Here is a 12023-nt window from a genome sequence, read left to right as displayed (position 1 = left end):
GGTGGAAGGTGTGTGCACCTGGGCAAGCAAGGGCCTGGTTACCGCTCTTGAGCCTCAGTCTCCTATTCTGTGCAGCTGGCCTTCTGCAGAGCAGAGCTGCAAGTGTGGTGATGGTCAAGCCTGCCCGTGTCTGCAGGCCAGCATGGCCCTCACTCACCCAGCTGCCCCAGGACTGAGTCAGGCCCCGCCTTCACTTTCTCTTTCTTCTCAGTGCTGCCCTTGGAGCCCTCGCAGCCCTTCCTCTTCGAGTCACTCTTCTTGCCCTTTGCTCTCCTCCCAGACCGCTCTGTGTCAGGGAAAGCGAGAGGAGGAGGGATATGGTTATCCTGAGTGGCCTCAGTCAGCACCAAGATCCCTGCGTGGCAGCCCAGGAGTCCTCCATCAGTCAGTGCTCACCCTCCACAGCAAAAAGGTTGGAGCCAGGGGACGGCTGGCATGGTGGGGTGAGCCAATTGTCCACTGTGCCCTGTGGGGGACTTGGGGTGGCCACAGGGCCACAAGGAGAGGCCCTTGCAGGACCTGGACTCTAGTCTGACCCGCACAACCTGCAGCCTTGGGAGAGAGTGTGGGTGGTGGGAAGAATGGCTGGAGGGGAGTCTGGACAGGTCAGGGCCTTGAATGCCAGGCTGAGGAGCTAGACATGTCAGTGGAAGGAACACTATCTGAGGGGTCGAGAGGCTTGGGGTCCATTCCTAACCCCAGGGTCAGCTCCCCTGAACCAGTCTCCTGCATTGGTCTCTTGGTTGGCTTTCAAAGTCAGGCAGTGAACTGGATGGGAGATTCAGGGTGCACCCCTGGCTCCTGTATCCTTTCAGTTCAGGCCAGGCCTCAGTCTCATCTATTTTGGTTTGTTTTGAGACAGAGTCTTGCTCTGTTGCCCATGATGGAGCACAGTAGTACAATCATAGTTTACTGCAGACTTGACCTCCCAGGCTCAAGTGATCCTTTACCCTCAGACTCCTGAGTAGTTGGGACTACAGGTGCACGCCACCACACCTGGCTAATTTTCAAATTTTGTAGAGACAGGATCTTACTATGTTGCCCGGACTGGTCTTGAACTCTTGGGCTCCAGTAATCCTTCCACCTTGGCCTCCCAAAGTGCTGGGATTACAGGTGTGAGCCACTGTGCCTGGCCACATCTGTTTGTTTATTTATTTTTTAGAGACAGAGCCTGGCTCTGTTACCCAGGCTGGAGTGCAGTGGTGTAATCATAGCTCACTTGCAGCCTCAAACTACTGGGCTCAAGCAATCCTCCTACTTTTGCTCCCCCAAGTAGCTAGGAATACAGGCATGTGTCACCATGCTCAGCTAATTTTTGTAATTTTTTTTTGTACAGACAGGTTGGTCTGGAACGCCTGCCTTCAAGGGATTTTCCCACTGTGGACTCCCAAAGTGCTGGGATTTTAGGCATGAGCCACCGTGCCTGGGCAATCTCATCTGTAACATGGCATGTAACCAATGCCCAGACACTCTGGAGGCAGGCTCCTGGAGAGGCTCCCCACTGCTCTCAGGACAGTGTAAGCTCCTCCCCCAGGCTACAAGAAGATCTTGCACATGTGACCCTGGTTACCCATCACCCCTACTTTAGGTGTCTTCCTTCTGCCCGGTGCAGCCATTCCAGCCTCCTTCCAGTTTCTCTGCCAAGACATGCTGTGGCCACTAAGTCTCCAAATACGTTGTTTTCTTGTCCTATCCTTCATCTGATTCAGCTCACAGCCCAAATATCATCTCCACTAGGAGGCCTTTTCTAGCCGCCAAGCCAGACAGCCTCACCAATATGCACACAGCCCATGACCCACCCCAAGCGTCAAGCCTCCCAACAGTGTGAGCAGCAGCTTTGGACAGGGCAAACCAGTCATCTCCAAATGCCCCGCCCTGCCCTGAACAAACAGCTGCCTGTTGTTGACACTCAAGACAAGGAGTTGCAAATGTCCCCAGAACCAATGCGGGGATGTGAACCCTCCAGGCTCTTGACCATGCTTCTGGAATCCTGTGCCTGAGGGCACTGCTCGTGGCTTGCCACCCTCTGCTTCCTCAACTGTGGGTGCCTTGCATGGGCTTCTCCTTCTGCAGCCGATATGTGGCCACAGCCAAGTGCTAGGAGGCCTGAGATGTTGTCGGAGCATCACTGCTTCTGGGAAGACATCCCTGATACTTCTATCCCTGCACTGGCAGCAACTGTAGCCTCTGCGATACCACGTTCCTTTCTCTCTCCAGATGGTGTGTTCCACAAGGGCAGGAACCCTATCCAATCCATGCTCAGCTAATGCTGGCTGAATGAATAAACAGAAGACAGGGGGCCTGGAAAGCTCCAGCAGCCAGGAAGCTGCCACAGTCTTTGGGTACATGGTGAGCTCTGCATGGCCACGACTAGCACCTGAACTTGGCAAGGCTAGATGTTGGGGCCAGAGCGGATGGTGATGCCAAAGCACAATCAGGTCAGCTCAGCTCTCAGGCAGAAGTAGGGGCAGCAGAGGTCCTCAGCCATTTGCTCCAATGGTGGCTCAGCAGCGTTCCTCCCTCCTCTCCACTCCAGGCCCAGCTCAGCTCTGAGGCTGAAGTGGCATTGGCAGACCCAGGCTCAAGGTCTCTCTCCACCCAGCTATTTCTGCTGCATGTAAACCAAACACTGGGGTACCGCTTTGGGGGCTAAGTGTTGCCCTTCTTAACATGTATACGCTCCAGGAAGGGTCCTGTGTCTGGCAATATCCACAATTAACAGATAAGATCAATGTCAGAGCTTCCTTCAGCCTTTGATTGCCAGACCCATTGAACACATGTGACGCCAAGAGAATACGAAGAATAAGAATAAAACAGCGGAAAACACTGCAGATGCAGTGCAAGAATCCTGTTAGGGTCAGACAGAAACAATAGCCAGGTCCTATCACATCTCTGGGGCAGCTGCCTTCTTCGAAACTGACTCCCAGGCACACCAGGGTTCAGGGAAGCTCACCAGCTTCTGGCCCTTCCTGCCTCAGCGCCAGCAGAAAGCCACTAGGCCTTCTTCTCTGTACCTGTTCACATGCAATCAGCTCCTGAACTGCTGTGGCCTAGTCAACCAGAAAGCTCCCTGAGGGCAGGCCTGATGCCCACATTCCAACCTCTGGCTCTTTGCCTAGTGACACACAACCCAGGACCCCGGCAGGCCCCCGTCTGGGCCGACTAATTGGATGGTGAAGGGTAGGGGTGGGGGCCAGTGGCCCCTGGCTCCACGCAGATACCCTACCAGGGTCCCAAGACACACCCTTCTTGGGACCCAGCCCCGCAAGAGAGGGCACACGGAGGTGGCGGTGGCAGGTGGGGAAGGCGCCTACCTCGACACAGATCCTGTTCAATAAGTTTCATCTGCAGGTGGAATATCTGCTCCTGGAGTTTGCAGATGGCGTGTTTCGTTCTCTCGCGCCTTGTCACCATGTAGCACAGATTTCTAACCTGAGAAAACAAGAGAGATTTTCCACCTTACTCACAGGCAACCACCCCAGACCTCCCAGCTCTGGGGACCTTGCTATGGGTAGAGGCAGCGCCGGGGGCACAGGTTACCACCATAGCCTATCCTGCCCAGAACATCTGCAAACCAATTTCCAGACCCTGAGCGCATCCTCAGCCCTGTGCTGCATGTCTCGGACACAAAACCTAAGGCCACACACAGCCTCGGCCCTGTGGTCCCTGGCTGAGCCAGAGCGGCCAGGGGAGGGCATCTGGTTAGATCAGCCCAGCATGCCCACCTTCCTCCTCGGAGTCTTACCTTCCTGGTAAGGTCAGCCACGCTGCCTCCCAAGGCCCTGCCAACATGGTTGCTCTCCTGTATAACCACAGTGCCCGCAGACTCATCAGGGTCTCACCAGGTCACCAACTTCATCCCTCTGCCTCCTGTCCAAGGCCTTTCTTTCCCAGTAAAGAAATTCTTCAGACACAAACGGCATGGCAAAAACTAACATGTGTCCTGAGCCACAAATGGCCCTGGTACTTGCAGCCCGAGAGAACGCCAGCAGAATAGCTTTGAGCAGAAAGGAAGTCCTAACCCAACTGTGCCCAGCCGGCAGCCAACCCATGTCTACCTGCTGCACTGGGACCTGAGCCAGGCTCATGCCATGCTGGCCAAGGCTTCCACATCCACACAGCCACCTTCACACTGCCAGTGACAGAACTCCTCAGCAGAGAGGGCAGAGGCCTCTCTGACTGCCTCAAGGCCAGCTGAGAAGAGCCCCCTGGGGCCTTAGACACCAGCTTCTAAGCTCATGGGACATGGACCCCTCCTACAGGTGGTCCCACAGGAAGCACCTGCAGGATGGACCATGCTGCTGCCTGCCCACCTGGCACCTTACCCTAGTGGGCCATCCCTCCCTGGCTGCTCTCAGGGCAGGCCACACTTCCGGAGCCAAGACCAAGCCCTCTTCCTTGAGACACTTCCTTGCTCTTCAGCACAGGATGGAGACTCCATTATCAGGGACAGTTGGCCAAAGCTGCTCAGCTTGAATTCTGGGTCCCACCAGGGTCTTTCCAGCTGGGACCAGGCTGTTTCTCGTTGGGTTCCATCTTCAAGGCTGAGTTCAGTCTTCATGTCTTTAAGCTAGGGTGACCTCTGGTTCCAGACCCCCTGCCTGTTGGCATAACCATCATTTCTCCCAGTCCGAGGGCAGCCAAGATCAGACCTCTCTTCTGGGTATGGGGATCCTCCTTTCTTTCCTGAGCCCGGCCGTGAAGGATATACCACAAAGGTGGCTCCAGCCTCAGGCCTCCACCCGATGCGCTCTGCACGGACTCTCTGTGGCCTTCCACGCTGGTGTGCGCGCCCTCAGCTCAGACCGTGAGCACCAGGCCATCCACCCCTGAGCCTCAGCTCCACCTATCCCTATGGCCAGTACCACTCCAGGGGGCCACCCTGGGCTGCAACCACCTGGATCCAGCCTGTGAGCCCCGGCTCTAGCCTACCGGGATGGCCCACCTTCCTGTCAAAACCTGGACCTCCTAAAACCACCCTCCAACCAGCCTCCTTCCCCCATACCCTTAAGCACTGGCTATAGCTCTGTGGACTTGCACTGTGTGGGGCCCTGGACTCAAGCGAGCAACGCCGCGGGAGCCCCTTTCTTCTCAGGGTAGGTAGGTGCTGACCAACTACTGACAGGACCAGGTGGCTCTGACCCACACTTAGGGGTGCTGAGCAAGGCGTCTTGGACACACCAGCAGCCAGTGGGAGTGGGAGTTGATCACACGGCGGGGGCAGAGCCTGGGAACGAGGAATCCAGGCTGGGGGGAGGCAGAGCAGAGCCTCATGGCAGGAGTCTGAAGGGAGGAGTGAGGAGTGGTGGGGCTGGCAAGAGAGGAGGGCAGGCGCTGAGGCTTGACTGAGCCAGGCCAAAGGAAGCCAAGGCTGGATTTTCTTTTTTTTTCTTTTGAGACAGGGTCTCGCTCTGTCACTTAGGCTGGAGTGCAGTGGCACGATCTTGGCTCACTGCAAACTCTGCCTCCCGGGTTCAAGCGATTCTCCTGCCTCCGCCTCCCGTGTAGCTGAGATTACAGGCGTCTGCCACCACACCTGGCTAATTTTTGTATTTTCAGTAGAGATGAGGTTTCACCATATTGGCCAGGCTGGTCTCGAACTCCTGACCTCCTGATCCGCCCGCTTTGGACTCCCAAAGTGCTGGGATTACAGGCGTGAGCCACTGAGCTCGGCCCAGGGGTGGATTTTCACAGAGTGGTGAGACACTTCCCTTCTCCCTTCTTCCCTTCTCCCACCTGCAGTGGCTTCTGTACGGGATTGAACAGTGTTCCCCCAAATTCATTTTTACTGGGACCCTCACAACGTGACCTTATTTGGAAATAGGGTCTCTGTAGATATAAATAGTTAAGATGATATCATACTATATTAGGGTGGGCCCTTGATCTACTATGAGTGGAGTCCTGACACAGGGGCCTATAGGGAGAAGGCCATGTGACCTGGCAGAGGCAGAGGCTAGACAGATGTCCGCAGACCAAGGAACAGCAAAGATTCCTGGCAACCACCAGAAGCTGGGAGCACGAAGAGACTCTCCCGCAGAGCCCCCGGCAGGAACTAATCCTGCTGACACCTCAACCTTGGGCTTCCAGCCTCCAGAACCGTGAGGATGAATCTCACCATCCAGCTGGTGGCAGGCAGGCAGGCCTAGGAAACTAACAGGGATGCTGGGCATGAGACGCTGGCAGCCTTTAGAAGGGACTTGGTGTGGAGCTCAAGAGGGAGGGGCAGCCAGCACCCCCACGTGGGGCAAAACTGTGGGCAGCCGTGAAAGACAGTGGAGCCTGAGGCCTCCAGCCCTCGGAGTGAACAGTCAGGGGAGAGCGGTGGATGACCATTGAGGCCAAGGAGCGGCCAGGGAGGGAGGGGGTAAACCGGGACCTCAGTGGGGACCTGGTCAGAGCATCACAGGAAAAGGACTCCAAGACTAAGGGCAGGTCTGATTGTGGCAGCCACTGCTGAGAGGGTCGGGGGATGCAGAGGTAGGCGGGGGAGGCTGCAGGCGGCCCAGGTGGCAGGCTCTGGGATGTGGCGGAAATCCGGCCAGAGTGGGCAGCAAGGATGCAAATACCATGAGGGACGACAGGAAAGGAGAGATGGGGGTGGCAGCAGAGGAACCCACGACTAGAGGGAAATAGGGAGGGAGGATTCGCTTTTGAAGATGAGAGAGGGTTGAACAGATTCAAATGTTGGTGGAAAAGGACCCACAGAAAGGAAGAAGAAAAGACAGACTTGTGAGCTGCAGGTGTGGGACAGAAAAAAGACCTCTGTGGGGGAAGGAAGACAGGAGGGAAGGGAAGAGAATGGACCGAGAGTCTGGGCTGGCAGAAGTTAGGGGCCCTGGTGTGAGGACAGAGGGGAGGCTGTCCTGAGGGAGGCAGGGCCCAGCACGTGGGCAGCAGGGATGAGGTGGGGTGTGCGGCAGGGATTGCCCTGCTCAGCGCTGTGGAATTTCTCCTCATGGAGGGAGTGGCTCTCAGTGGGTGAGGCTCTGCCAGGGGTCTGGCCTCAGCGAGGGACAAGGGTTGGGGCATAGCAGGCCAGTGCCAAACAGGGAGTGAGTGAAGAAAGCAGGACAGAGAAGGGTGGAGGGCCTGGGAGACAAGTGAGCAGGGAGAGCAGGAGACTGCAGGCAGGGAGGAGGAAGTGGCGATTTTTGGGTTACTGACCTGGGAACAGCTGGAGGTGGTGACTGGGCTTGGGTGAGGCAGGGGCACTAATGGGTTGGGGGAGCTCTGGAGATGGGAGGCACAGAGGCAGAAGAGCCAGATGTCTGGAGGCTGGAGCTGCCCAGGACAAGGATGGCTTTGGTGGGAGGCCAAGCGGGCCACCATCCAGGCACTGAGGCCAGGACCCACTTCCTGCTGAGTCTTTCCCTCCTTGGGAAGTTGTCCCATGTCATCCTCTGGGCAGGTGTGTGTCTTAGAGCTGCCTCCACCTCTCAGCCTCCTCCTCAGGCCAGGTCAGGCTCCCAAATAAACTCCTGGTGACCAGAGCCAGAGCTACAAGCAGCAAGTCCCTGCACAGCCTGCTTGTCAGCGTGGTTGCTAGGGGACACCAGCCGGCACTTGTCGGGCTGATTAACAGTGCTGCAATTTTTTTTTTTTGTCAGCTGTAAATAACTCTAGGAGGCTGCAGTGGCCATGCCTGCCGAGCGTCCGCTGGGGCCAAGGCCCAACGCTGAAATTTTAGGAAAGCACATCTGGTTGACCATAAAATGGGATTTCATGCTGGCCGCAGCCCCGGCTCCCGTTTCTCTCAGCAAAACCCCTGCCTGGCTGAGGAGGAACAAATCGATCTGGGAGGATGCTGGGTTCCCAGGCCCTAGCACTGGGCCTGCCCTGTGGGTCCTCTGTGGAGCCTACCCTCAGAGCGCATGGGCTGGCCTCCCTTCTTCTAAGAGCCAAATGCTGAGGGGCCAGGACAGTAGCAACAATCACGGCCAACAATGGAGGGCACTGTGCTAAGCTCTGTCCCCCACACGCACTGTGACACCAAGGTCAGTCTGATCCTTATTCCCATTTTACAGACAAAGAAACTGAAACTCAGAGAAGTAGAAACCGAAACAAAGAAGGCACAGAGCTGGGAGTGCAGGAACTGGATGCAAAGTCAGGCTACCAAGGCCTCGACCTCAAGCCCTGCCCCATCTTCCGATGATTCCTGCCCAGGCTGGCGTAGTGCTCAGTTACAGGCTGGGTACTCCCGGCGCTGCACTGGGCCATGGTCCGAGACTGGGCCTGCTGGCCAGGCCACCAACCACCACGGGCCTTTGCAGAAAGCCTCCCCCGTGGCAGGGTTCCTGTCGCTGTTCATTCACCCAAGTTGCAAATGTGTGACCTGGAGAGGCCTTGAGGCTGGGCCGCCGATGGGGGTCAGCCTGGCTCATGGTTGTCCCTCCTCGGCCCTGCCAGGGCTGTGCATGCCCCTGCCCTCATCGAAGCTGGTGCCCGCCAGTCCAGCTTGGTGGCTGCTCAAGAAGCAGCATTTGACAGGGTCCCCTGAGCCATAAGAGGCTGCACATACTTCAAAATTGGCCCTGCTTCCTCTTCCCAGAGGAGGAGTGGGATGGTTCACACCTGACTACTCTGGAGTGCTGTGGCCCCCACTGGAGGGGTCTGTGCAGCAGCTCTCATTTTCCGGAACCCCAGAGCCTGCCAACCTCAGCCCCAGGCCCCACCTGAACCAGCCGAGACTGGGGTGGGAAGATTAGGGAGCTGATAAGGGGAAGCTTTTGCCCAGGAAATTTACAGAATAGAGAATAAGCCAACAACTCCTTTTCTGCCCCTGACTGAGGTCCAAATTCAAGCTCAAAACCCCTGGGATGGAGTTTCTCTAAGGCTTCCTGTTGTTCGTCTCTCCGAGCCCGTTTCCTCATCTGCTCAGCAAGGCTGGGAGGATCTTCCTCAAGTCTCTTTTTCCAGGATGATGACTACATAAATGAGTCAGATCTTGACCTCCCTGGACAACCCAGCCAGGAACAGACACGGGGGCTGACCAGCACAGAACAGGGAGGTCAGTTCTGAGGGGATGTTTGGGAAACAGTAGGAGTAAAAGCAGGTGTTTCCGCTGGAGATCCAGCAGGTGGAGACGTGGTAGCCTGAAGAAGACTCTGGAAGCAGCTTCGGTCTCAGAAGGTCTTACACCTGATGCCCCTGCCACATGTGACAGGAGGCTGGGCTGGCCAGGAGGTGGTGGCTGCAATGTAGATGGCCTTGCCCTCTGTCCTGGCTAGAGCCAGGGACATCTGGTTCCTCCCACCCCCACCTCTTCCTTCTGGCCTGGTGGCAAGCTGGCTGCCAGGCAGTGAGTGCGCTCCGGGGCCAATAGGTCATTTCCCTCTTGAGCAGGCTCCAGGGCAGATGAGGAGGAAGGAGAGGAGTGAGGAAGTTGGATTCAGTGCCCCTTCCTTGACAGTACAACACCCCCGGAGATGTCCTACCCATTTTACAGCCTTGCCCACTGTGATGCAGATAAGAAAAGCAGCTGCTTCCGGTCACACAAAGCTCCCTGCGTGCTCCTGCCCAGAGCTGTTTCCTGACAGGACCCAGGGAGAGGGCGACCATGTGTGTCTGAACCCAGGGGAGACACTGTGACATGGTCCCATATGCTCTGGAACCCTAGAAATGTCCCAGAGAGGAGAGGCCAGAACAGCTTGTGGGGTTCAGAGGACTGGACAAGGATCCAGAAATCCTGCTTCATTTCACTCAGCCCCCTGGACCAAGGCACCATCATCTGTTCCCCAGCACACAGCTGGGGGCGGTTTTCAGCCAGCCCACCCGTTCCTCGGACTTCTCCTCCAGGGAGTGATGGGTGGAAGTTCCAGCCGCAATGTGTCAGTCCCTCCTTAGCACTTCTGCAGCTTCCAGACACACTGCGATCCACTAGCCCAGCCTCGTGCGATCCATCAGCCCCATTCACCTCCTCCTTCCACTCCACCGTTCCTTGAGTCCACCCTGTCTCCTTCGTGCCTCTGTTCTCTTTGCCCAGCTCCCCACGGAGCCACGTTTACCCATCTACCCTGCCCTGGCCCGGCACGTGCCTGTTTGGCTGCTCCTGGCTCTTGATGCTCCTGGCTTTCAGCATGGGTTACGGGGACAGCTTGGGAAGCCCTAGTTCCTCCTCTACCTCAGATTCTCGACGCAAGCTCATGTGTTAGGACCAGGCAGGGCCCACAGAGGCAAGCAAGTGCCAGAAGCCTGGGTCCTCGCCCTAGCTCTGGTGCTCCCAGCCTCCTGACCTTGGCAGGGCCCCCACCATTCACCAGGCCTGTGACAGGGCTGGCATAAGAGGGACTCAGAGACTCGAGAACTGGACTCTTCTCTGTTCTGTAAAGTGCCAGTTACCCCCATACTCTTTGGGACCTGAAGGCCCTCAGCCACTTGGCAGGCTCCTGCACAGGGCCGGTCCACCAGAGCTCACAGTTTGAATCCTGGTGAGTCCTGGCTGCTCCAGGGCAGTGCCTATGGCATGGAAAGGACTCCTGGACCCACCAGGCAGGTGGGTGGGCACGTGGCATGGGGACTCACCCTCTCTAGGTCCTGCCGCAGATGGGTGAAGAGCTTCAGGCGGCGGTACAGGACGTCCTGCTCCTGCTGGGCCAGGTTGTCCACCTCGTCAGTCTTGGGGGTCAGCAGCGGCTGGTTGGCATTGGCTTTCCTCTTCAGCTTCCAGTACTGGTAGATGAAATCGACCAGCGCCTCAGCCAGGTCCAGCCGCTCAGCCACCTCAGCAGGTTCCACCAGCTCATAGAAGTCCTCCTCTAGCTGCTGCAGCCGCTGCTTGCGCAAGGTCACCTTTTCCAGGTCCTCGCCAGCCTGGCTGGGCTCTGCAGGCTCAGATGTGGGCTCATTACGTGGGCCCCCATCACTGTGTTCCTGGCAGAATGACTTGAACTTGACCTCATCATTGTCTGCTAATATAGTCCGCATTTCCAGGCTGTGGTCAAAGGCGCATGTGACATGGAATGCCGTGACGCAGGAAGGCATGGAACACTGAGGGGAAAGGAGGGGCAGCATCAGACATGGAGGGAGCCTGGTGGGAGGGGAGAAGACAGAGGGGCTTCCTCCAGGGCTCTACTGAGAATGCACAACGCCTAAATAGAATGGCGTGGGCTCCCGACCTCCTGTGCAGGATGGGAGTTATGGCAGGGGAGGAGGAGCTCTGGGGCACCCGGAAAGGTAGCCCATTCAACACCATGTGCCCTGGGGGAGTCAATCAGAAGACAGTTGAGAAACACCTCTGGGGACAAGCTGCATTTTTTTTTTTTTTTTTGAGAGAGTCTCACTCTGTTGCCCAGGCTGGAGTGCAGTGGCTCCATCTCACTGCAATCTGCCGCTTCCCAGGTTCAAGAGATTCTCCTGCCTCAGCCTCCCAAGTAGCTAGGACTACAGGCATGCACCACCTAGTTTTTGTATTTTTAGAGATGAGGTTTCACCATGTTGGCCAGGCTGGTCTCAAACTCCTGACCTCAGGTGATCCACCTGCCTCAGCCTCCCAAAGTGTTGGGATTACAGGCGTGAGCCACCATGCCTGGCCTCACGCTGCATTTTTGTGTGGGCAAAATGACTTTGGCATCACAGAGCATCAAAAGAAAGGCTGATGATGGGTCACTGGCTCATCTAAGATGGGGATTGTGGTCCCCTTTTTGTCCTCTGGGAAGAGGGGCTGGACTTAGACCCTTTCCCTCTCCTTTCGTCCAGACAGCTTCAGGCCTGACCCTCTCTCTTAGCCTTGGATGATGGCTGTGGGCAGCTGATAACTGTGTCAGCAATCATGCACCCAACTATTACGACTGCTTATGCTGCACTCACAAATCCTTTTGAAGGTCCATGGATGAGTGGAGGCACAACTAACGTTTACAATGACAACTCTGTTCCTAAAAGATGAGGCGGACAAAGGATGACTCCCACCTGCACTCCCAAACTATAGACCCGAGGCATCAACATCCCCTGGGAGCTTGTTAGAAATGCAAGTTCTCGCCGGGCGCGGTGGCTCAAGCCTGTAATCCCAGCACTTTGGGAGGCCGAGG

The 12023-nt window shown here is 56.7% G+C and overlaps 1 protein-coding gene across 23 annotated transcripts in view; it reads right to left on the bottom strand.

Annotated features, from left to right (window-relative positions):
* JADE2 (jade family PHD finger 2) overlaps nucleotides 1–12023 on the bottom strand; it is a 58501-nt gene that overhangs the window by 6156 nt on the left and 40322 nt on the right. For 13 of the 23 annotated variants that reach the window (XM_015140936.3, XM_078005196.1, XM_015140935.3 and 10 more), the window contains exons 9-11: nucleotides 10522–10986; nucleotides 3315–3432; nucleotides 158–286 (exon numbers count right to left, since the gene is read on the bottom strand). In XM_015140936.3, the coding sequence (XP_014996422.1) occupies nucleotides 158–286; nucleotides 3315–3432; nucleotides 10522–10986 (712 nt within the window). The remainder of the gene's footprint in view (nucleotides 1–157; nucleotides 287–3314; nucleotides 3433–10521; nucleotides 10987–12023) is intronic. The other 10 variants (XM_078005201.1, XM_078005205.1, XM_015140941.3 and 7 more) reach the window with 1 other exon arrangement.

The sequence above is a fragment of the Macaca mulatta genome, chromosome 6 (assembly GCF_049350105.2).
Source record: "Macaca mulatta isolate MMU2019108-1 chromosome 6, T2T-MMU8v2.0, whole genome shotgun sequence".
NCBI classification, from domain to species: domain Eukaryota; kingdom Metazoa; phylum Chordata; class Mammalia; order Primates; family Cercopithecidae; genus Macaca; species Macaca mulatta.
Note: the sequence above shows the minus strand (reverse complement) of the source record. Positions and strands in the feature narration are given on the sequence as shown.